This window comes from Durio zibethinus, chromosome 24 (genome assembly GCF_047325235.1).
Source record: "Durio zibethinus cultivar Kanyao isolate XHJ-2024 chromosome 24, ASM4732523v1, whole genome shotgun sequence".
Taxonomy (NCBI): domain Eukaryota; kingdom Viridiplantae; phylum Streptophyta; class Magnoliopsida; order Malvales; family Malvaceae; genus Durio; species Durio zibethinus.
This window is the reverse complement of record NC_143185.1, coordinates 4,581,978-4,606,632: the sequence shown is the minus strand read 5'-3', so window position 1 is coordinate 4,606,632 and position 24,655 is coordinate 4,581,978. Positions and strand designations below refer to the sequence as shown.

Here is a 24,655-nt window from a genome sequence, read left to right as displayed (position 1 = left end):
ATCTAACAATTAACACAAAAATGTACTTAAAATCTAATAATTTTGCTTACATAAAATTTATTAAAATTATTGGAAATATAACAATTAACACAAAAAAGTACCCAAAAATAAAATAGCAACTATATTGTGGGAAATAAGAAAGACTTACTAACATAGAGTCAAACAATAGCTTCAGCCTAGAACTTGTAAAATAATATGTGAGCAAAACTATATATTTTATTTTCAATTAAATTAATGTATAGATTTACTTACCTAATATAATTCATATGAAAAATTATTAAATATACAAACTTAAAAATTAATATAAAATAATAAAATATGAATTTTATAAGAAACCAAAAAATAATATAAAAATTTTTAACCTTTTTCACAAATTCTTACATAGAAAAAGACCATATTATTAATAACTTTAAAAAAAAGCAATAAATAAATAATTAGATAATAAAAATTATACCTTTAACTTTAAAAGTAAAAAATTCTTAAAAGATAAAAGTAAATAAAATTAAAAAGTTAAAGAGATTACATATATTTTATAAGAAACAAAAAAAATAAATAAATAAAGAAATAATTAAAATAATATTTACTTCCAATAATAATAAGAAAGTTATTTTCTAAAACAAATTGTCACTTTTATAATATTACCAATATAGAAAATATTAAAAAAAAAAAGAATACTCTAAATCTTAAAGGCCTAACATCATACAATTTATGGACTCATCACTAACAATTTATAGATGAGACAAATATGTACCAACAATAATACCAATAATATATAATGAAAAATTTTAAAATAATTTTTTTTAAAATTCAAAAGCTTAAAATTCATAAAAAAAATTATCATAAAAAAAAGTATTAGCACTCAGTTAAATACTTATAAAAAATAATCATAAGCTATGAACAAAAAAAAATCATGGAATATTTACAATTCATCAAGCATATCTTTGTTGACGGTATTAGTAAGAAAAAAAATCATATCATTAGCTACAATTAGTTGATAATTATCTTACTTTTTACAATAGAAATTTTTTTTTATATAATACGAACTCCATAATGAATTTTATTTTTTAATTGATATACATTACAACTTTAAAGAGTATCATGAATATAAAATCTTTATGAAATACAACAAACTATAAAATAAATAAAAAAATGAAAATAAAAACAAAAATGAATTTATTTACTTAACACATTATTTACTCTTATAATTATAAATATTCTCACAATCAACAAACACAAAATTTGATCACTCTCATCTTTTTCAAAAATCAATTTAGTAATTGTGACAAATTCTAATTGATTAAAAAGCAAACTTAAAATAGAAAAATACGATCATGACAAAAAAATAAAAATTAATAAAAATGCAAACACTAAAAATACATCCATCAGCTAAAAAAACTTGAAATATCAAATAAAAAATCATATATCATGATTCAAAAATAAAAAAAATTATAAAATACAAATACAATAAAAAAAGCCTCATGATCAATAATTGAAAATATGATACAGATGTGAAATATATTTATATAATCATCTCATCTAGTTTTCTTAAAAAAAAAAAAAGAGTTGAAAAATTATAAATTATAAAAAAATTAAAAGTAAAAAACATAAACATTAGAAAATCAAAGATTTTAATAAATTTTAATAAATAATGATTTTAAAGAACATAAATAAAAGAAAAATCAATAGTCAAGAATCTCTCTCTCTCTCTCTCTCTTTATATATTTAAATATATATATATATATATATATATATATTAGGCAACCAAAAGTCCATTATGTTTTATGTAATATAATTAAGAGATATAAGTTTAGAATTTATATAGAAAAGACTTAACATTTATTATAAAATATTTGAGTTTTATATATTTTTATGATTAGGAGATATAAACTTAGAATTTATGTGTAAAAAACTTAAATTTATTGTAAAATATTTGAGTTTTATATAGTTATATGATTACATAAATTATTTCTTAATTAAATACTAAAATTACTTATATCAAATAGTTAATGCTTTTAAAATATATTTTTTATTTATAATGTTCATATTTAATGTTTAAAATTAAGAATTGAATTTATTTAAAAGTGTTTTAAGATAATTGAATTGTAATATATATTTTTAAAAAATAATATTTTATATTTATAAGAAAATAAATATATCTAATTTAGTCAAAATAAATATTTTTTAAATAAATAAAATTTAGATGAAACAAATCAAAATAATGCAAGATATACGACGATTATTCAAAATCGTTCATATGTCAAAATAATAAATTATCTACAATAAATTTTCTTTTTTAAAATATTTTGGATTTTATTTATTTATATAAGATATAAGATTTCAGCGACAGAAGAAACCCAAAAATTAGGGGAAAAAAAATGAAAGAGGATATGGGTCTCGATTACTTTTTCACATTTCTCATCTCAAAATCCATAAAAAACAAGAACTTGAAGCTAGGCTTACTTTTACATTCACAATTTATCAAAAAAGCTCTAACCTTTAAACCCTTTATAACCAACCATCTTATATCCATGTACTCAAAATTCAATGAAATTAAAAGTGCGCAAAAGGTCTTTGATGAACTTCATGTGAAAAACAGCCATTCTTGGAACATTCTTCTTTCTGGGTATTTACAACATGGTCATTTTGATAGAGCTTGCAACTTGTTTGATAAAATGCCAAGGAGAAATCTTGTAAGTTATAATTCATTGATTTCTGGGTTTTCCCAACATGGGTTTTACAAAGAATCAGTAAATATGTTCAAAAAAATGCTAAATGAATCTGATCATTTGGTTATTGATGGCTATACGGTTGTTAGTGTTGTTGGTGCTTGTGCTTGCTCAGGTGCTTTGAAATTGTTGTGTCAAGTTCATAGCTTTATTATAGTTTTTGGTTTGAAGTTGGATTTGATTGTTTACAATGCTTTGATTGATGCTTATGGGAAATGTGGGGAGGCAGATAGTGCGTATAGGATTTTTAATCAAATGAGTGAAAGGGATGTTGTTTCCTGGACTTCTATGGTCGTTGCTTATACTAAAGTGTCTAGATTGGAGGATGCTTGTTGTGTATTTAATAAAATGCCAGCTAAGAATACGGTATCTTGGACTGGTTTAATAACGGGCTTTGCACAAAACAGTCGTGGAAATGAAGCATTGAATCTGTTTCAGCAGATGTTGGAGGAAGGAGTGCAGCCTAATGCATACACGTTTGTTTCTGTTTTAAGTGCTTGTGCAGATTTAGCACTTATTGGAAAAGGTAAACAGGTCCATGGACGCATAGTTAGAGTTGGCAGCAGACTTGATTTGTTGAATCAATTTGTTTTTAATGCTTTAATTGACATGTACTGCAAGTGTGGAGCCATGAACTCGGCTAAATTACTGTTTGAGAGGATACATGAGAAGGATGTTGTTTCATGGAACTCATTAATAACTGGGTTTGCTCAAAATGGGCACGGAGAGGAATCACTTAATATGTTCAGAATGATGATACAAGCAAACAGAAGGCCTAATCATGTCACATTTCTTGGGGCATTATCCGCTTGTAGTCATGCAGGTCTGGTCTTTGAAGGAATGAGGATTTTAGATTTGATGGAAAAGGATTTTGGTGTGACCCCTAGGTCTGATCATTATGCAATCTTGATTGATTTGCTTGGAAGGCAAAACAGGCTTGAGGAGGCAATGAATATGATTAAGAGAACTCCTAATGGACCGAATCATGTTGGCATGTGGGGTGCGCTTTTAGCTGCTTGTTGTGTCCATGGTAACTTAGGTCTTGCTAGGAGGGCGGCAGAGGCTCTGTTTGAACTGGAACCGAAGAATGCTGCCAGATATGTAATGTTATCAAATGTCTATGCTGCAGCTAAAAGATGGGACGATTCCCATGCAGTGAGAAGGCTTATGAAGCAGAGAGGTCTAAGGAAAGAAGCAGCTTATAGTTGGATTGAGGTGAGGAATGTACTACACGAATTTTTGGCGAAAGACAAGAGCCATTCTCAGATAGAAAAGATATGCGAAGTGATCCTCGTACTGGTAGATCATATGAAGGATGTTGGGTACGTACCCCTCAGAGATGGTACTTTGTTTCATGATGAAGATGAAGATGTAGTTAAACTTTTTTATTCGGTAGATGTCCAGTAACTCGTACTGGAGGTGATGCTGCTAACCAATCTCCAGCTACCTATTGCATCCTTAACACTTGCTTACTTTTATGGAAATCCCGAATTTAGTTTGAAGGATGCCTCGTAGAGAGAATCTAATGCTCTGATTATGAAGCTCCAGGTGGATTCATCTTGAAGATCTATTTGTCATTTTACTATCTTCTGCTATCAGAAGCCTGTGTATCCCTGGCAGTATTGAGTTCTTGCCATACTTTTTGTCCTTGGTTAAGGACTCAGACTGTAGTAACTTATAGCATCAGATTCTCACATTTTGAGGTATCGATTTGGTGGCTTCAGGAATACCTAAGCTGTCCAGATGGCCCTGCCCTCATTTAATAATAATATTGATCTGTAGCATTTAATGATATGGCATTCATTGAACAGCTGTGATGTGATTCATTCACATGTATTTTAGTGTCATGATGTAAGCAGTAAATTAGGGTTTAAGCTCATGACTAACAACAAATTACTACAATATGAGTCAACTGTTGTTCAGTTATTGCAGCATCAACTTTTACAATTTAGTTGGACCCTACATAAAGAAAGGGAGAATGAAAAAATATAGGCAGTGGGGACTGGTAAGTTTACTGTCTGTGGAACTGAAATAGGCTTGACTGATTCATTAACAATGGAATTTTTTTGTCTATTAATTATTTTGCATTAAGCCTGGAATTTAATTACGGGATTGAGGAGAAGAAATCTGACTTGAGAATTGTCTAAATAAACTTTAAATTTTTTACAGAACAGCGTCACCATTCAAATTGATAGTCAGAGGGCAAAGATTATGACTTCTATTGTAAGATAAATAGGACTATATTATGTCACTAATGATGATATCATCACTTTCCATCGTTTGCAGGTAATTTCTTATCAAGATACACTCTTACACCATTCGTTCAAGCAAGTTCAGTGTGTGGATCCGAGAATTTAGTCATGTTCACGTGAAACTTCTTAAAATGGGGAGTCACTGAGTCAGCATCACAATCCTGTGAAGGTAAACTTTTCTTTCAAATGTTCATCTTCATTCTAAGGCTATTGTAAACTTTCTCTAGTGTCGGCTTGCTGAAGCAGTTGTGAGACTTACCCACTTGTAATGTCATGCAAGTGAAACTGTGAAGATCAAAACATTTTACATGACCTGAGATGATTTGGAAAGATATTAGCCTTATTTGAACTTACTAATAATAAATCCTTTTCTGCAATGCTCTATTCTACAGTTGTAAATGGCATCAATTCCCCAGTAAGCTGTGACTGGTTATAATTTAAGTGTAACATTATGTGCCTGTTAAGCTAACTGTGCTTTTCATTTATATTTACTATAAGAATAATCTTTCAGGAGAATTGACATTTTTTGAACCAAGGGGAAGAGGGGTTTTAAGGGTGGGGGGTTACTGCAGGTGGATGAAGAGGAAGCATCCTAAACTTTTGAAACATTGCCTTGCTTCTTGCTTTTTGTTTTTTGGGTCCTTGGGTATCTGCACTCAGTTTATTTTTCATCAGATTTGTGCAACAGGAGGAGAAGGACAGCATACTCGTGGACTGAAACCTATGTTCTACTAGAACGTGGACAAGATGAGAAGTTTGTCTCTGAAGAAGAGTTGGAAGCCATGTAAAAGGGCTGGCTTGAAAATTGGCCAGAGAAGACCCTTCAACCATACCTTGCAAGATTTGTGACCATTGACGATGCTGTTTCTTACTTAATAAGATCTGTTTGTGAACCTGAAATAGATGGAGATGTTGGTTCAATTCAATGGTATGAGTTTCGACTAGAGTGAGAAGAGTAGGCATAGGTCTTGACCATTTAGCAATCATGTAACTTACTTCCATTTGAATGATGGAAATGTTATATATATATATATATATATATATATATATATATATATTAGATTTGCCACTGTAGAATGGAAGCATAATATAATTTTACTACCATATTTCATCAAAGAAATGCTATTTTTCCAGCAGAAAGAAATATTAGATACAAGAAAGAAGTGTTGCTCTCATTTTAATTAAAGATTAAATGCATATTTACCAGGTCTGAATGTTGTCTGAAAGTGACTCCCTACCTACTCCAATAAATCAACCAGTTATCGGTTGGGCACTAGGTATACTAGTCATCATCATTTTCCTCTTTAGCATGTGTCGCCAATGACCATATCTATGGTGGTCTTTCTTCTTCTCCCTGTCATTCCCTCTCTTTCCTCTCCTCCTCTAATGTTTAGGTACGTAAAGAATCAGTGGACAAGGTTAAGCTAAACAAAAAGAAACAGTTCATGTTTAGTTTTTGAGTTAATATGTAATTTGATTATTGAACTATATTATGTTTAACGATTTGATATTTAAAAAAAAAAAAATTACGATTAGGTATCCGGACCTATTTTCTTCAAGCATTTTGTATTATAAAAATGTTGACTTAACAAATATTGATTAATAAAAATGTCACCTGTCATGATATTATTATTTGTTTTTTGGTCACATCAGTTTAACCGAATTAATGGGGCAAAATGCTTAACAAAAAAGTTCGGATATTTAATTGTAAATTTTTTTTATAAGTATCAAATCATGAAAAGTGATATAGTTTAGGGGTTAATTACACATTAACCCTTTAATTTTTGGCAGTTTCTTATTCCAGCCTCGGTGAAATAAGAGGTAGTCTCCCATGAAGCATTTGAACATGATGATTGATCGGTAAGCAAAATATTTTATTGTTGGAACAAAATTCACATTCGAAAACTTGACAAAAATTTTACATGATACCCATTTGCTTAATCAAATGGAAATAGAAACAGGTTCAAGAAATACATTCCATAGCATTCTTTTTGCTTATAATTTATATTGACATTAACAATATTTCAGACAAATTCATCAGGTTCGAGAATCTATCTGATTTTTGCTTCCATGCACCATCCATCATTTCTTCAATTCTGAGAAAGACCAACATCTTGATCCCTCAATTCATGAATCTGAAACATTGAAAAACACAGTAAATAGCTTGAAAATAAAAAATTATGAAATTGACATATCATATAAACTTCACAGATTGAATTCAAAATTTGCTGATGATTATTGCTGCCTAATTACTAAGATCTCCAATGGCAGATCCATGCTTGAAGGTGGGGTGGACACCCTAAAGATTGAAAAACAAGAAAATTTGAAGGAAAAATTTTTCCCAGACACCCATAAATCTTCTTTTAAACATTCTCTCCATCAATAAAATTAGTAAATCCATTAGACAATTTTTTATATATATCATAAGTAAATAAGCTCGAAAAATTTTTTGGATCCGCTGCTGAAGGTCTCACGAGATACTAGGATCGAATTCTAAAGCAACAACTGATCTCTAGTGTATGAAGAAAGAAAAGGATTGCTCAGAAACAGATTTCAATCTTGTATGAGCTTTGAAAATTTTACCTTGGTTTGATTTAGACCAGGTGGCAGGAATGAACCACCACCTTTCCTGTTTCTTGCAAGAAGACCTTTTGTAACAGGTGACATCATAGAATCAGTTGGACTTCTATACCTGAAACAAATCAGAAAACAAAATTACATATAGAAATTCATGAAACAGAATCAGTTTAATCAAAGATCAAAATATTTAGAGTGACTCACCTTTCAGTGTACTTGGAGGCCTTGGGGACTTTAAGCCTATCTGGGGTGCATGTTTTTCGTATATCTTTGCCTGATTCTTGAGCCTTCTGATCAATTTTCTGATCCTGGAGTGGTGGTTTTTTCTCCAATCCAGCATTTTCAGATTGAATTGGACTGTTAAAAGATTGCTCCATTGAAATGAAAAAGATATTAATGAGAAATTTCTATAACAAAGCCTTAAATTTCAGTGGGGCAGAAGAAAGAGAGATATATTGAATTGAAAGTTTATAATTAAATTGTGGATTGAATTTATATGTGTAAATAAAATGGAAAGTTCATTTTTTTTTCTTTTTTTCTTTTCCTGGGTTGATATAAAAGGAAGGAGAGATTGTAACGGTCAAATTTGGAGTGCCACTAGCCGTTGAAATTTAAAATAAAGTTTGGATTTTACTTGTCGGCTCATGATTTTGGAAATTTTAGCATATGGCCCACAGAACAAAAACAATAGTTGGTCCAATTTAGTTAGGCCACTGCCCTTCGGCCTACATGGTCGACTGACATCTCTTCTAATATAAAATCCTATGGCTCTATCTCTTTCAACGGCGGATTCACCCTTGAATTAGGCTGTCTTGAAAAATAAAAAACTTTCCTTCAAACACTTTTAAAATTTTTTTTAGTACTTTATATATTGATAAAATTAACAAATTTATCGATAATTATATACATATATTATAAATAAACATTTGAAAAAATATTTGGATCTGCCACCGATCTCTATCCTTCCAATCACTGCTACTATTCTCCCAATTGCCTGGGAAAAATATTTAAAGAGTGAAGGGAAAATATTCCTTCTTCTGCATTGATTTTTTTTTCTTTTCACAAACGAAATAGCATTGTTAATTCAATTTGATAATCCTAAGTCTTAACATCTTTTGCATTAGGTCCTCAAGTTTGGTCTGTCGACTTTGGGTCGAGCTTGGACAGAATTTTTTAAGCCCAAATTCAACTTGGCCCAATAATTTTTTTACTAATAAAAATATTTTCTAATTTATTTTTTTAAAATTAAAATATAAATATAAGATAATTTATTATTTTTAATATTAAATAAGTCTAATTAAACGAGCCGAGGTAGGTAAGCACATGATAATTAGAGGTATCAATGAAACTTTGATTTGATTTAGTCCAATTCATTAACACATTTATTCTTGTTCAAACAATATGTTTCTATTTGGTTTGAGCATTTTTATTTTGAAAACATATCCAAAACAGACTAATAAGTGAAGAAAATAAATTAAAATTTCAAGAATAATATTTTTTAAAGCATTTTTTGTTTTTGTAAATTGTGGATTTGACAAATTATCCTATAATTTTTTTTAGTCTCATTAGAACATGAAAATAAACTTATTGAACTCTTAGATATAGGGTCAAACGTATGGAGTAATTAGGTTTGGCACATACAATGTTTCATTTGGGGACCAAAAGAAAAACTATTTACTCCACCAAGTCTTTCCTTAAGACCTGAATTCTTTAGAAACAATCAAAGCTATGGCTAGCTTAAGGATTTAACACCACAGCTGACATTGTTGCATTTATATATAAGACTTGGAAGAAATATTCCCCCCTAACAATCGATATAATCAAGGCTTCTTCGGACACTGGTAGAGGCCTCACTTGGGGATTTTGCGTAACTGCATTGTGGCGTGCATTCGGAGAGGCGGATAGCAATCTGCTGTAATTGGAGGCTCCTAACTGCATTGTTCCTCCGTTTTTTAACGGTAGTACGAACGGTTCAATGGTTCATTGATCAAATATAGGAATGTCAATGGGTAAAGTATAAGATAGGCAAAGCATTTTTTATTTTATCTTCAAATTTTTATATTATATTTATTTTCGTATTTATATCTAAGAGATATTTTAAGTTTATATTTATTTCTATCCTCACAGGTATTTAATTGATATAAATAATTTTTGTACTAATAGTTTTTTTATTTTTATTTCGTATATCTATATATATTTTTTATAAATATATATTAACATATATTTTAAAAAAATATATTAATTCTAATTAATCTAAAATAATAATTTATATTATTTAATAAAAAATTTATTTACTAAATATATATAAGGTACAATAAAGGGTGGGTGCTATATTTTACGTCCTCGTTCCCGTCCCCATTTTCGTATCCGATAAAAATCTACATTCTCATAATATAATACTCATTTCTATCCTTATTCTCGACTATCTCCATTCGAATAAAAAATTGAGTTTCTTATTGGATATAGGTAATATTGCCATATTTAAATAGGTAATCAACTATCTTATTGTAAAATTAAAATAAAAAGCATTTTTTTATTTATGACAATCAACTATTATATTTAATTTTGTTGCTATCGTTGCATTTAATCTTCATATATATTTTCATTATTGATTTTGATTTTATCATTACACTGACTAATTTTACTGTCATTGTAATTTTTAATTTTATAAAAAATCAATTTCTCTGTCTATTTAACAGATGTAGAGTATGTCATTATCTCATGTCCCACTTGACTTGATTGGTTGCATTTTCTCATAATTGATCCAAAATAACAAAGTTTATATAAAAGAGGAATTGAAAAAAAAAAAAATAATGGTTTGATTTTGAAGGGAATATTCAAGCCTATTTCTACATGGTTGTCATTCATATTCTTTTCTTGGAATTCAAGGATTCTATTTGAAGATAGTCGATTCCTTGCATATCATTTCTAATTAAATTCTTTGCTTATGCCTTGAGAATATGCAACGGAAAATTATCTCCAAATCAATTACACCTTCATTATCTAAAGTGTAGCTATCACATATATAAATCAAAATTAGAAGCATATACATCGAAAATGAGTATAACCTTCCATGATAAATACAATGACGTCCTTAAGAAAACACCTCAACCTTTAGAATTTAAAATATTTTTGAAAGTTTTGAGTTTGAATTCTAAGATTAAAAAAAAATGTAAACAAAAGGGTTATCTCTCATTTCACAACCTAAAATCATATATGCTAAAAGAAAGAAATGTAAGTCTACAAAAATTAATCCAATTGATAAAGAAATAAGCATCTTTTTTACCAATTAGGATAAAAATTATTGTGATAAGTACTTTTAAGATTAAAATTCTACATATGCAAACCTATTAATAATGTATAAAAGAGTGTCATATATATATATATATATATATATACACACGAGATTTTCACTATTTTAGGAGAGAATCAATCAAGTTAATTACATAATCGTATCATACTCCTTACAACTCATATTTGGTATATAGAATTATGATAAAATAGGATAAGATGATATTATAAATAAAATTTGATTAAATAATGTTATCATATCTTATATTTGATGTATGTAAGGATTAAAATAGAATAATTTTTTTATTTATCAAAATTATTCTTTTTTAAAGTTTATATAATTTAAATTATTAATATAATTTTTATGAATATAATTGAATATATAATTTCAATCTCAGGGATTAAAAATAAATTTTTTCACTTTTGAATTATCTTATGCGAAGAAGATAATAATTTTTCTTACAATCTTTATCTCTATCTTTATATACAAATTAAACATAATATAAGATAATTATTATCGTATCTTATTCATTTTTTTATACACCAAATATGATCATAACATATTTAATTATAATATTACACTAATAAAGCTGATGTGAGAGAATATATTATTAAAATCGTTCTATAAAGAAATTAAATCCAAACAAAATTCCATAATATCTTTGACCTAATAATAAAAAAAATAAAATAAAACAAAGAACACCAGCTTTAATGATCCTAGTAATCCATGCAGTATACCTAAAGGAGCATATTCCCATAGCATTGTGACCCACTCTTCTTTAACTGTAAGCAAAGGGCTCTTCTTTTTTGACTTGCCACTAAATTTAATTGGTGGGCCAAAAATAATTGATATCCTTTCCAACATAGCAACATATTTCCATTTCACACACGAGTGTAATTAAGTATATCATCATTATATAAACCAGATAAGCTCTCCAAATTTTTTTTCTTTTTTTTTCTTTCCTAGAAATGGTTTATGACCCAGATTTCATGGTCACAATCATGGAAAAATATTATACCATATGATATTTTCATTAAACTTTAGATATCTCTTTTATTTTTGTTAATTTTTTCATTATTATACCATATTTTCATTATTATACCATATGGAAAAATATTATACCATATGATATTTTCATTATACATGTTAGTCTTGAATTTGACATTTATTAACTGTTATTTTCTAAATATATAATTGTATGAATAAATTGTGTTAAATCATGCAATGTATTTTATTAATTTTCCTAAGCTTTGTTTTATGCTTTTATTATTTTTTTTATAAAAAAATAGTGTAAACAAAAGATAAAAATAAGAGATAAAAAAATAAAAAGAATCAATTAAACACAGTCTTAGGCTCTTAGCAATTTACCCTTTTTTTTTTAGAAAAAAAAAAGGGAAAATTTGGTAGATTACTTTTTTTTTTTTTTTTGTGTTTGCTTTTACTGGATGGATTTTTGTTACTGCTGCTTATATACCTAAATGTAGCTATTAATTATTCTTCAAGTGCCCAAAAATTGAACAACCTTTCTCTCTACTCAGCTAATATATATGTCCCTTGGAGAGCTATTATATATGTTAAATCAATCACTTTACCAGCTGGATTTTTGTCATAAAGTGGGAAAACCTCAACAATTATTTCAGCTTAATTAATGCAAAATATTGAACAATAATTGAGCTTGTTTTTGTTGTAAACTCAAGATTATGTAGCTATTTATGTATTTATTTTGACAGAGAAAGCATTCAAAAATTGACTCTTTCAAGATATTAGTGGGTTTAAAATCTGACAAAATAGACTACAAACAAACCATCTTTTTACAAATTAGTCCTTTTTTTAGCTTCTTGTATTCTTCCATATATTGTTCATGGCCTTTGTGCCTTTAGGATGTGTTTAGACGAAAGATTTCATTGTAGAGAGACTTTTTAAATTATAAAATAAATTTATCTTTTTTGATAAATATAAGTTAAAATTAATTAAAATTCTTGAAATTTGAATAGAGAATTTTGGAGGGCTCAAATTCTCTTTTTAAATTTCATCTATAAAGGTAGAATTTGGAAAATTTCTTGATTTTAGAGTAATAAGTTAATATTTACTATGTTTCTTTTTTTACGCAACTTTGTATTTTTTTTTTCAATTTTAACTAAAAACTAACTATAAAATTTAGTCTTTTAATTTTTATATTGTTAGTAATACTTACACATTTTACAAATATAATGACATCCATAATGTATATATATTTTTAGTATTTTGTTTTTTCTATCTCTAATATCATTTTTTTATTATAATTATTTTTTATCTCATCAACTTTTAATATTTTAAATTTCTTTTTAAAAAAATTATTCAAAAAATGCAATTATAAATTTTATTATTTTGAATTAATATATTTTGAAATGCTAGTATTTCAAAATTTTTCAAAATTTCAAATTTAAAAAATTTTTGCATCCAAATGCACCCTTAATGTCCTATGGGTAGAAATGACTAGTGAGATATAACTCCATTTAGGTTGGGTTAGGTCTCTTTGATCTTTTAAAAATCCTTCCTATGATCTTGTTCATCGGATCCAAAAGACTTGATTTTTTTAAAATGTTAAAATATTTATTTTTATGTATAAAAAAATATTTATTTTGAAATATATTTTAAAATTAAATTAAAAAATCATGTTTATTTATAAAATAGCATTTCAGTTGTTAGAAAATTTCAACATAGAGTATGGGAAATAATCCCATATTGAAAATAGAGCAATTAAGATAATTATTTAAATTAAGAGAATTAGAAGTCTATTGTAGTTGGAGTTAAGTAGATGATAGACCATGGGCTTGGATTTTCAAATTGGGTAGATTTTACATTAATTAAATTAATATTAATATTTAATTAATGACACTTGACACTTGGCATAATGCAGTAAATAAAATAATATTTTATTTTTTTCAAATTTTTTAATTAATTAAATGTTTTATTAGTTAAGTCTGTTTAAAATAAATAAACAGTTAAGTTTGCCTAAAATAGACAAACATATAAGAACAAACAATCTTTAAAAAAAAAACAGTTTTTAACTGTTAAAAATGGACATTTTTTGTTTATTTAAAATAAACAGTTATGTTCATAGAATAAATAGACACTTAATTGGTTATGTAAGCTCCTCTGATTTTTTGACAATATACAAAAATAATTTTTAGAACTTTTCCTCTTTTTTCAATAATTTGGTTAGACTAATTTTTTCAGTATCAAATGCAATTAGTTACTGGATTTCATTATATCTATTGATTTGATCTATTGATTTTTTAAGTTAAATAAATGTTCAATATCTTAAAGAATAAATTATATATAATAATCTATTGATTTGATCAATTCTTTTGACAATTATTTACATTTTTATGAAAATCTATTTGTTAAGTTAGATAAAATGCTCAAAATCTTAAAGAATAAATGATATATAATAAAGTTTGGGTCACAACAAAGATTATATAAATAATAATAATAATCTCATTGCCCCACATAAAGAAAGTTAAATTATTTAAGACATTAAAAAAAGTCAAACAAAGATATTTTTATGATAAAGTTGATGCTGACAATGCACATGTTGCCTTGAGACTCAATTATGATTAATCTATTCATAATTGATGCTGATTTCATTGTCTTCAACATGAGGATAATTATAATTATAGCTAGTGAAATAAGGGTTTGCCAATGGAGTAATTTTTTTGCAAGAGATCATCAGTTTCACCTAGTCTTAAACCAAACTAGAAATTCTTTACTAATGGTAAAAGTTATTTACAGTTATAATCTCAGCTTTTTTAGGGTTTAATATGTAATTTAGTCTCAAAATTATGCCATTTTTTTTTACGATTTAATACTTATGAAAAAAATTCATGATTTGATATTCTAATTTTCTTTTTGTTATGTCATTTCCCTCAAACATTAACTCTTTTAATAATACGTCGATGTAGTAAGAAATCATGAATAAAATAATAACATGTGATATATTTTTATTAGCTAATATTTGACACATCATTGTTTACCTGTAGTTAATGATGTAAAATATTTGAAGAAAATAAAATTAAAACTACAAATCATAAATTTTTTTATAAATATCAAATCGTAAAAAGTTATAATTTATGAATCAATTTATGCATTAATTGTTTTATTTTTTTAATTCATGAATGTAAATTCAAAAGTAAAAGAGACATTAAGCAATTTTAGATAAATTTAAAATAACTGTTATTTAAAATGATTCAAATATAAAAAAAAATTGAATTTAAAAATATCCAAATTAAAAAAATTAAATTTAAAATAAATCTAAATCCAAAACAATTCAAATGCAAAGATAAAATCCATTAAATGAAGTACATGAAAAAAAAAAAGAAAAAAGAGAACTGTTTAAACATGCAACCGGATCGGGTGCTGTAAGTAAGAAAAAGGCAAAACTGGGAAAACTGAAAAAAAAAAAAAAAAAAAAAAAAAAAAAAAATACTAGTTAGGATTTCAGTTCTGGACAGCAGTGATTGGACATTGACTCAAAGTCATATCAAAGGCACGTGTGAATATAGCATACACCCTTCACTGTTCAGAAAAACACTACAATCACAAGTCACGTCCATCAATGGAACTGTGGCTCTCATCAAATGCCAAAGCTTTTGAGTGTGAAACTTTGAGAAGCAAGAGATTATATATATAATTTTTTTTTTTTTGGCAATGCAATGGAAAATGCCAAATATTTTATTTTTTTATTAAAATTAATAAAATTAAAAATATAATAATAAATAATAACACTAAAATAAAATGACAAAGTATAATATTATCCCATAATAAAATAATAAATCGGATTGGAGTGTTTTATTATCATGGATTTGATTATATGAAAGTTGTGTCAAAATTTTAATGTGATTTAATTATATTCATAAAATTTTAATTTATAATAAATAAATAAATTTTATTTTACATATTTTTATTAAATAAATTTAATTTTAATTAAAATTCAATGATTATAATTAAATCACATCAAAATTTTTAATAATTTTGGTGAGATCACTAATGTGGATAGAACTCTTTGGTCTTAATCTTAAAAAGATGAAAGAAAGAGAAGAGAAATTGAACTTGTGTTGAAATCCCATACTTAAATGATGAATTCTAATTTAAAAGAAAAAAAAAAAACCAATTAGCCAAGAGGCTAGAAAGTGGCATCTACTATTTATATTCAGACCAATTTGACTACCTCACATTCCTACTTTTTTTTTTTTGTTTTCAATGATAAAATTCTTTAAGTTTTGTAATGATTAATGGGCAATGTTGTTATAACATCTTTATGCTTTTAGCATGTGCTCACACTTATAAAGTTAACAAATTTGGATAAAAATTTTCAAAAAAAAAATCACACATCAAATATGGATTTTTTTTTTAATGATCAAAACGTGTTATAAATTTCTATACTTTTCAATTTTTAAAAATTTAGTTTTTCTAATATTATTTAAATGAATTTAGTTCTTATACTATTATTTTAAAAGATTTTAATTCCATTGTTAAAAGTACATAGGATTAAATTTTTTTAAAAAAATAATATTATAGGAACTAAACTTTTAAAAAATAATATTACAAAGATTAAATTCTTTTCAATAATATTATAAGAAATAAATTTTTAAAAATCGAAAATGTAATTTTTTTGTAAAAAAAAATGTAATACATTTTATCCATTTGTCTATATTGAAACAAATTTTTTAATAGAAAAAATTCAAGTTTTTTAGCGTTTATTATTATTTTTTTTTGAAAAACCCAAATTTACCATTCTACTTGTACCAAAGTTTGCTAATCTCATTAATGCGTATGATATATTTGCTTGGTAGTTTTCGTTCATGTAATTATGTTTGTCATCACATGTCGATTTGTCTTTTGGTAAAAAAAAAAAAGATCGTATTTATTTTGTTATATATATATATATATGTATATATATAACTTACTTTAAGGATATGTTCTATGAACCTAAAATCAAATTTTAGGTGCAACATATTCTACTCTAAAAGAGGATATCAGAGGGTCTCCAAATTTTATTTTATTTTTTTACATAAAAAATCGTAATATGAAAATTAACTGAATCGTCAATAAAATGAACACTCCTGAAATGCATAGAAGAACCAAAGCAGAAAAATTTTAATTATAATCATTACTATTTACTGCCAAGAATAGAATCTTCCACATCCATTTCAAGTTTTTTTTTTTTTTTTTTTATTTTCTTTTAGTTTCAACTCGCATAAACTTAATAATAAAGTTATGTATCTTTTTACTTAAAACAAAAAAAAAAAAAAGATCCTATGAAATTAAAAAAAAAGAATAATAATTAAAAAAAAAAAAGTGCTAAGAAGGGTCCAAAATAAAGAGGGGTTCATCATCATTAGCCATCATCATCACCATTTCCACACACCATGCTATTTGTAGAAATAAATGACATCGATCCTCAATCCCCACCTCGCGTGCACGTAAAGAGAACTGAATAGAAACATCAAAATTAATAAAGCCCTTTTATTTTTGAATTAAAATGTCTCTTTTCTAATTAGAGCATTTTGAATTTGAATTTTCAACTAAAAATACATATATTTATTTTTGAATCAAATGCTCAGATGTTATATATTTAATTATTTAATACTATTACGAATATAAAAACAAAAATAAAATATAAAACACTATTATTGTTTTAGGAAAAGGATTAAATATGCTTGTAAAAGAATTTGTTAATTTAGTTAATTCGAGTTTAATTTAATTTTATGAGATCATTTTTAAAAAAATAATATTTAATAAATTTGAGTTCGTTATTATATTAAAAAGAAGTGTCTAACTTCTTGATCATATTAAGGTGAATAAATATCATATATATTTAATTCTTACCTTGAATCCCTCTATGCAGTTCAATAATTTATTTAATTATATTTTGTTTCACCAATTCACTCGACTCAACATAAATAAATTTATTCGAATCGAATCGAAAAAAATATATTGAGCAAAGCTAAAAAAATCTCTAACAACTAAATGAAAAAAATATGAGCTGAAAGCCATGCAAGAAAGTATCTTTTATTGTGGCCTTTTTCCTGCTTTCCGTTAGGATAGTTTTTTAACTGTTTCTTTACAAATTAAAATAAAAAAAAATCAATTTTACCAATAAAATAAAATAAAATAATGAATGAAGGGCTTTAAAATAATATATAAGAAAAAAAGGTAGAACTGGGAATGCAGACAAGCCATGTTTACAACTTGTCCCCAATAAAACAGGGGAAAAAACAAAGAAAGAGGAAGAAAAGGAATAGAAATTAATTAAGAGTTGGATAAAGCCAATGAAGAAAAATCAAAAGAAAAAAAAAAAAGAAGAGAAAGACAGTTAAAGCTTGTGGTATATAAATACAGGAGGAATTAATGGAGGATTGAAGGAACTGTTTCATGGATGTGTTGAAACCATGTGATTCCTTTGCCTTGTTTATTTATTAGCACAAAATTAAGATATCACGGATCTAAAGAAGAATCTTGAATTTCATATCGAACATAATAAGAGGGTTATTAGAGTATAAAAAAGTTCATAACACATCTTCCTTGTGAGGTACCTTTTATAAGATAAAATCGTAAGGCTAGGAGATCAGAGCGGACAATACCTTACAAGAGTGTGAATCGTGACAGGTAGGCTGATTTGGGACGTCGAATGAGTGGATGCCCGTATCCTGAAGCCGCGCGAATTCGAAACTTAAATCTCGACCCGTGATAAAGGCACCTCTTGAAAAAACAAAAATATCCACATAAATTTTACATTTAATTTATTGAACTGTCAATATCATGCTATATTACATAGTAATATTTTATTAAAAAAATTAATTTTAAGCATAAATTTAGAATTTAGATTATTTATTTTTTTATAATTTTAAAATTTTATTAAAATTAATTTTTATGAAATGTCGATTCAATCATTTCAAATATAAATTCGTAAATTTTTATACTATTATTTTTACTATTGATTTCGACACCCCTCTTATAATAAATTATAATATTTTTAATTTTATTTATAAGTTTTTTAATGATATTTTTAAAATTATTTATATTAAATAATGTTTTTTATTTCAATAAAATTTATTATATTAATTATAATTTATTTCATTTAATATATAGAAAATATTATTAAAGATAATAACTTAACTAATTTTTAAAAACATGCTTAAGAACACTTGTTTAGCTAAACTTTTAGTCTTTGTTTTTGAAATTTGTATTGTTTACATTGATTGTAATTATATATAGTTGTCTCCAACTTTTGATTCCCACCATTTAACACATTCTTAAATTTTATAATAATAGTAACAAAATGGGTTTTCATAATGAATTTTTTATTTTTGGTGATTGTTGATTATAGAAACAAGCCTCAAATTCAAGTTTTTATAAGGTGAATTATGTCTTTTTATGATATAAATAATAAAATAATATAGAATCCCCAACAAGAGAGGGTGCCCCAAATGGTAAAATTATTTAGGTGATGACTGATGACATATCGATAAATCATAAACCATAAATTATAATCTCTCGCCTATTTAATCACAGCCTGAAGTACCACAATCCATACTTGATACCTCCCATCACACACACCACATACAACTAGGAGACAACGTTACTGCTGCTTTCTCTGCTTATATCTTCTTCTTGTTCATTTGAGGCCATGAAGATGGCAGAAAAACAGATCCTGGTTTCCATGGTGTTGGTTTTTCTTGTAGTGAGTGGTGTTAGTAAAAGTGAAGGGTCAGTGAGAGAAGCAAAGGAAGAAGAAGCTGACAGAATATCAGCACTTCCAGGGCAACCCAAAGTCAGTTTTCAACAGTTCTCTGGCTATGTTACTGTCAACAAAGTTGCCGGTCGAGCTCTCTTTTACTGGCTCACTGAGGCTGCCAATGACCCTTGGTCTAAGCCTCTTGTCATCTGGCTCAATGGAGGTTAGTCTTACTTCACTTCTTCCCTATCTAAACACAAAAACATTGGCATACACTTTGTTGGAAAAAAACCCAAGATTTACATTCATTTCTTTTTCTTTTTTTTTTCTCTATTTTTCAGTACTGTTATATTGTACAGCAGTGATGATTTTTTAAGAAGTACAAAACCTCATTAACACAATGTTTTTGCCTTTATTTCCCTCTTTCTCAAACTATATTTTGCCCTTAACCGACATATTTCATTAGCCTGTTTGTTGCCGACATGATCATAATTGTTGAATAAGATTTTTTCTGAATACGTTAGAGATGTTATGTACTTTTTTTTTTACATCATTTTTCTTTTAATCATTAAAAACTTGACTTTTTGAGGCTTTTTCATGTGTAAAACTGTAAAATTTTTACACTGTAAACTGTATAATTTGTGTAGAAACTGAAAAAGAAAAGAGTGCAAATATGACTGATTATTTTTTACTGAGTGACCTACCAATAACTAGGAATGATGACCAAACTACCAATGAAAGACTAGAATTCATGAGCCATAAGACTAAACTACCAGCTGATAAGTAAAAAAAAGACCTTTCATCATCACTCAAAAATACCAAACCATATACACAAAATCTCCTTCTCTTTCTCTCTTTTCTCTGTACATTGAAGTAATAGCAAATATAAATGCCTGACAAGCAACCAGAAAAAACAGGTTACATTTATTAGGCCACAGCAAACGTAATGAATGGAGGAGAAGATAATAGCAGCAGCAATTATAGTTCAGTTATGGCCACCTATTCAGCATGTTTTCATAAAAAATTCTATTACAGCTGAATGCCAACTTAGGGAGTATCCTTTTGTGTTTATGTTACACTGTCTAAGTCTAAGTAGCAATAGCATAGAGAATCTTGGAAAACAAGGCAGGTTATACACATTTTAAGTAAATTTCATCCATATGTTATATTTCCTATTTTAATAGTTAAAAATGTTAATGGGATTTTTTTCCTAATTTGGTTTTTGTGATTCTATTTTTAGGTCCCGGTTGCTCCTCTGTGGCATATGGTGCATCAGAAGAAATTGGTCCATTTAGAATTAAAAAGTCTGCCGCAGGGTTATACCTCAACAAGTTCTCATGGAACAATGTGGCTAACCTCTTGTTCTTGGAAACTCCAGCTGGGGTAGGCTTCTCTTACAGCAACCACAGCTCTGATTTGTTCAATACCGGCGATAGTCGAACCGGTCGGATCCCAAAACTCCATTTTTGCAACATCACATCAGTACATGATTATTGTTACTATGGTTTTTTTTTTTTAAGTTATAGCAGAATATTTGCTTGTGATTATTATTGGTAAGTCATAACGGGAAAGAGTAGCAATATTCTATTCTAATGATCATCATGATTCTATGGTCCTACTCTTTATTATGTTTGAGATTAAACTTGCTTCATTTTTCTCAAAAGAATATAAAGCATGCATAATTGCTTGTTGATAGATTTGATAGCTCTTTGGTCCACATTCAATACAACAAGACTAAATGTGATCCATGCTGCGACAATAACCAAAAATGTAGTTTCTTCTTGAAATAATCAATTAATGAAAGACTAGAACTGCTATCTAAAGTCAGCTCAGCTAATTGACAGAGTTAACAGTTTTGGTTAAAGTGTTACTATTAGTAGATTGTTCATTGTAAATGGATTATTCATAGTTGTGATCTTCTTTGATGATTGTGATTCAGCTATGGACTCGTTGGAATTCTTGATTAGATGGCTTGATCGATTCCCGCGATATAAGAACCGCGAAGTCTATGTCACTGGTGAGAACTATGCTGGCCATTATGTGCCTCAGCTGGCTAGACAGATCATGATTTACAATAAGAAATCCAAGCACCCAATAAATCTCAAAGGAATAATGGTAACTCCATCTGTAACATTTAATACAAATTTTCAAAGTTTTTTTATTTTTTAACATTCATAAAAAAAAAAAAAGAGCTAGAAAGAAGATTTGTGAAAGGTCATAATTGACAACTTATTTCCCATTCAAATTAGTTTTCAACATCCGTAGTGTATCTTTTCTATTTTTTTGGTAATCTTCGTAAGTGTAAAGTAGATCAAAATGAAATGCAGGTGGGAAATGCAGCCACAGACAACTATTATGATAACATTGGGACAGTGACATACTGGTGGAGCCATGCCATGATCTCTGATAAAACATATGAGCAACTCATCAACACTTGTGATTTTCGAAGGCAGAAAGAATCAAACGAATGTGACTCATTGTATACATATGCCATGGATCAAGAGATTGGAAACATTGATCAGTACAACATATATGCACCTCCTTGCAGTAAATCAAATGGTAGCCAGTTTACCAGGCAAAGTATGCGATTGCCTCATCAACCACATAGGGTATATACTAATTTCTAGTTTATATATCAGAAAAAGCAATTATCAGATATTCACACTATAATCAATAGTTATGATGTATTATAATTTTCAGAATGAAAATCTTGGTCCTGGTTGATTTTCTTAATTACAATGTTCATACTAGATTTTCAAGCGGATATCAGGTTATGATCCTTGCACAGAAAAGTATGCTGAGATTTACTACAACAAACCAGATGTGCAAAAGGCACTCCATGCCAATACAACCGGAATTCGTTATAAATGGACTGCTTGCAGGTACTTCAATTGCATATTAGGCCTTTTTGTTACATGATTCATTACCAACGTTGGCTTTGCTCTAACTTACGCCTTTTCTTTTTCTTTGATACAGTGAAGTTCTTAATCGCAATTGGAACGATACAGATGTATCCGTTCTACCAATTTACAGGGAAATGATTGCTGGTGGCCTGAGGGTTTGGGTTTTCAGGTTAGCATTGTATTTAACATGATATAAAGCTTGAATTTACCCTCTATATCTTAGAGAAATTCCATTCTAAATGAACCATTTTTTTTTAAAATCTTGGATGATAATAGTGGTGATGTAGACTCAGTGGTTCCAGTTACAGCCACGAGGTATTCCCTTGCCCAACTGAAATTAACAACCAAAATTCCCTGGTATCCTTGGTATGTCAAGAAGCAGGTAAGCAACATCCTTCTTTTCTTATCCTATTTTGTACTATAGTAAAACCTTAGCCAAACATAAGTAAAACGAGAAATATTATAATATTTTTGCCGTTAATTATGGCAAAATTATTATAGATTCAAAGCGGGTTAATACAATTTGCAAAGTCAAATTAGAATTGGAGTTAAAGTTCAAATTCATGAAATCTGGTGTTCCATTTTGATGGAGGAATGTCATCGATCATAAAAGATTGAAAAACTTGTTGAGAATGAATAATTATGCACTTGAGGAGGGGGCACATGATCTATTTGCATTGAATCAGGATCATGAAATTGTGTCTAGGTTTGCATTAGATAGTCAAAGCAAGCCTGGCCGACCGAATTTTGTCAGTACTATGATTTCCAGTTCTTTCTTTTCAATCTATTTGGATTTTTGCTTACATTTCAGAATCATATTGTATAATTGTGATCAAGACTTAATTGTGATTGATATAACCAGCCGTGACCTATATCTGTCCTCAAATCTTGAATAAGACCTGGAGTCTGGACTTTGAACACAAATCCTAAACTGTAGCATTGGGTGAGCCATGCTTGAGAAGGGCAATTATGCATCTATTTAGCTCTAATATGTCCCACTATTAGTGTTTCAAAGGACCAAAAATTCCAATCAAGATGTGATATGTATGAGAGATGAGGAACATTATTGTAATGATCAAGGCAAGGGCACAGCTATTTTCACGTGACATTGACTATAGACGCGATCATCGCAACTTGTTGATCATACATAACTTAGTTTGAGATTAGATCTTCCTAATCAATTTCGTCATGAAAATATAGCAGCTTATATTTTGCAAATTGCGATGATCCTAATACGTACAAATGTGGGATGTGATTTTTTTGAAGGTGGGGGGCTGGACTGAGGTCTACCATGGGCTAACATTTGCAACAGTGAGAGGGGCAGGTCATGAAGTACCACTATTCAAACCAAGAGCAGCTCTTCAGCTATTCAGGTCATTTTTGAGAGGGGAACCCCTTCCAAAATCTTGAAGAAGAAAAGGGAGGAAAGAAATGTCTCCCCCAACTGAAGTACCTGCTTCTGTATTGTTGTTCAAGACAGAATTATATCATTTTTAAATTTTAACCATTGAAAAATCAGTAGAGAAAAAAGTTTGATTGTATAGGAAAAGAAAATGGAGTAAATGGAATGAAAGAATATGTTTTGGTTGTAAGTATGCATTTGTTTGAATCAATGGGGAAACTATAGGCTTTTAGCTTATGTCTTCTTTCATAAGAAAAGAGTAAGATCACTCTGCCTTATCTTGATTGGCCTTTTCCTTTACTGCTAACATCCTATTCACCTTTTGCAATCCTGTTTCGGGATTCAAATGAATATTGTAGATACTCTCAATCAACTTATAAAATATTATCTATTTTGATTTAAAATTTTTATAATTTTATTTTATAAAAAATACTTCACAAATATAAATTTAAATTTTTACAAATATAAAATTATGGATCTTCACAATATCTTAATATAAAATTGATGCATTACAAATATTTAACTATATATCCCTTTTGCCATCAACAACTTTCTTCTTGTACTTGCCAAATTGTTTGTGGATCCATTGATTCAAAGGGAAAAACTTAAATAAAGTTTTTTGGGTGAAATTTATAAAATTTTTAATTAAAAATAATTAAATAAAAATTCAAATCGAAAATCAAAATTTATAGATTAAAAAGTCTTGTTACATAAGTAAAGTACGTAAAATTTGAAAAAAAATTTAAAAAATTAGATATATAGTTTTATATTGATATTTTTAGTA

General features: G+C 27.8%; 2 protein-coding genes and 1 pseudogene across 6 annotated transcripts; 2 read left to right on the top strand and 1 right to left on the bottom strand.

The window, feature by feature from the left end:
• The first annotated feature begins 2,318 nt into the window (after window positions 1–2,318).
• Window positions 2,319–5,148, top strand: LOC111316751 (pentatricopeptide repeat-containing protein At2g22070 pseudogene; annotated as a pseudogene). Of its 4 annotated transcripts, none has more exons than XR_016333339.1 (2): window positions 2,319–4,429; window positions 5,013–5,148. The product of XR_016333339.1 is annotated as a pentatricopeptide repeat-containing protein At2g22070 pseudogene, transcript variant X2 (transcript). The 4 variants fall into 4 exon arrangements; XR_016333340.1 differs by having other exon boundaries at window positions 2,319–4,396; window positions 5,013–5,147; XR_016333338.1 differs by having other exon boundaries at window positions 2,319–4,731; window positions 5,013–5,147.
• A 1,702-nt stretch (window positions 5,149–6,850) lies between these two features.
• LOC111316008 (uncharacterized) lies at window positions 6,851–8,076 on the bottom strand. The gene is made up of 3 exons (XM_022918021.2): window positions 7,760–8,076; window positions 7,562–7,670; window positions 6,851–7,113 (listed from the first exon to the last, which is right to left on the bottom strand). Exons 1-3 carry the CDS (start codon window positions 7,930–7,932, stop codon window positions 7,069–7,071), a joined length of 327 nt encoding a protein of 108 aa, XP_022773756.2. The 5' UTR covers window positions 7,933–8,076; the 3' UTR covers window positions 6,851–7,068.
• An 11,235-nt stretch (window positions 8,077–19,311) lies between these two features.
• On the top strand, window positions 19,312–24,115 carry LOC111316750 (serine carboxypeptidase-like 25). Its single transcript, XM_022918851.2, has 8 exons — window positions 19,312–19,789; window positions 20,807–21,010; window positions 21,506–21,681; window positions 21,894–22,175; window positions 22,318–22,448; window positions 22,543–22,638; window positions 22,746–22,851; window positions 23,736–24,115. The coding sequence occupies exons 1-8, from the start codon at window positions 19,519–19,521 to the stop codon at window positions 23,877–23,879; spliced, it is 1,410 nt and encodes a 469-aa protein (XP_022774586.2). The 5' UTR covers window positions 19,312–19,518; the 3' UTR covers window positions 23,880–24,115.
• The last annotated feature ends 540 nt before the right edge of the window (window positions 24,116–24,655 follow it).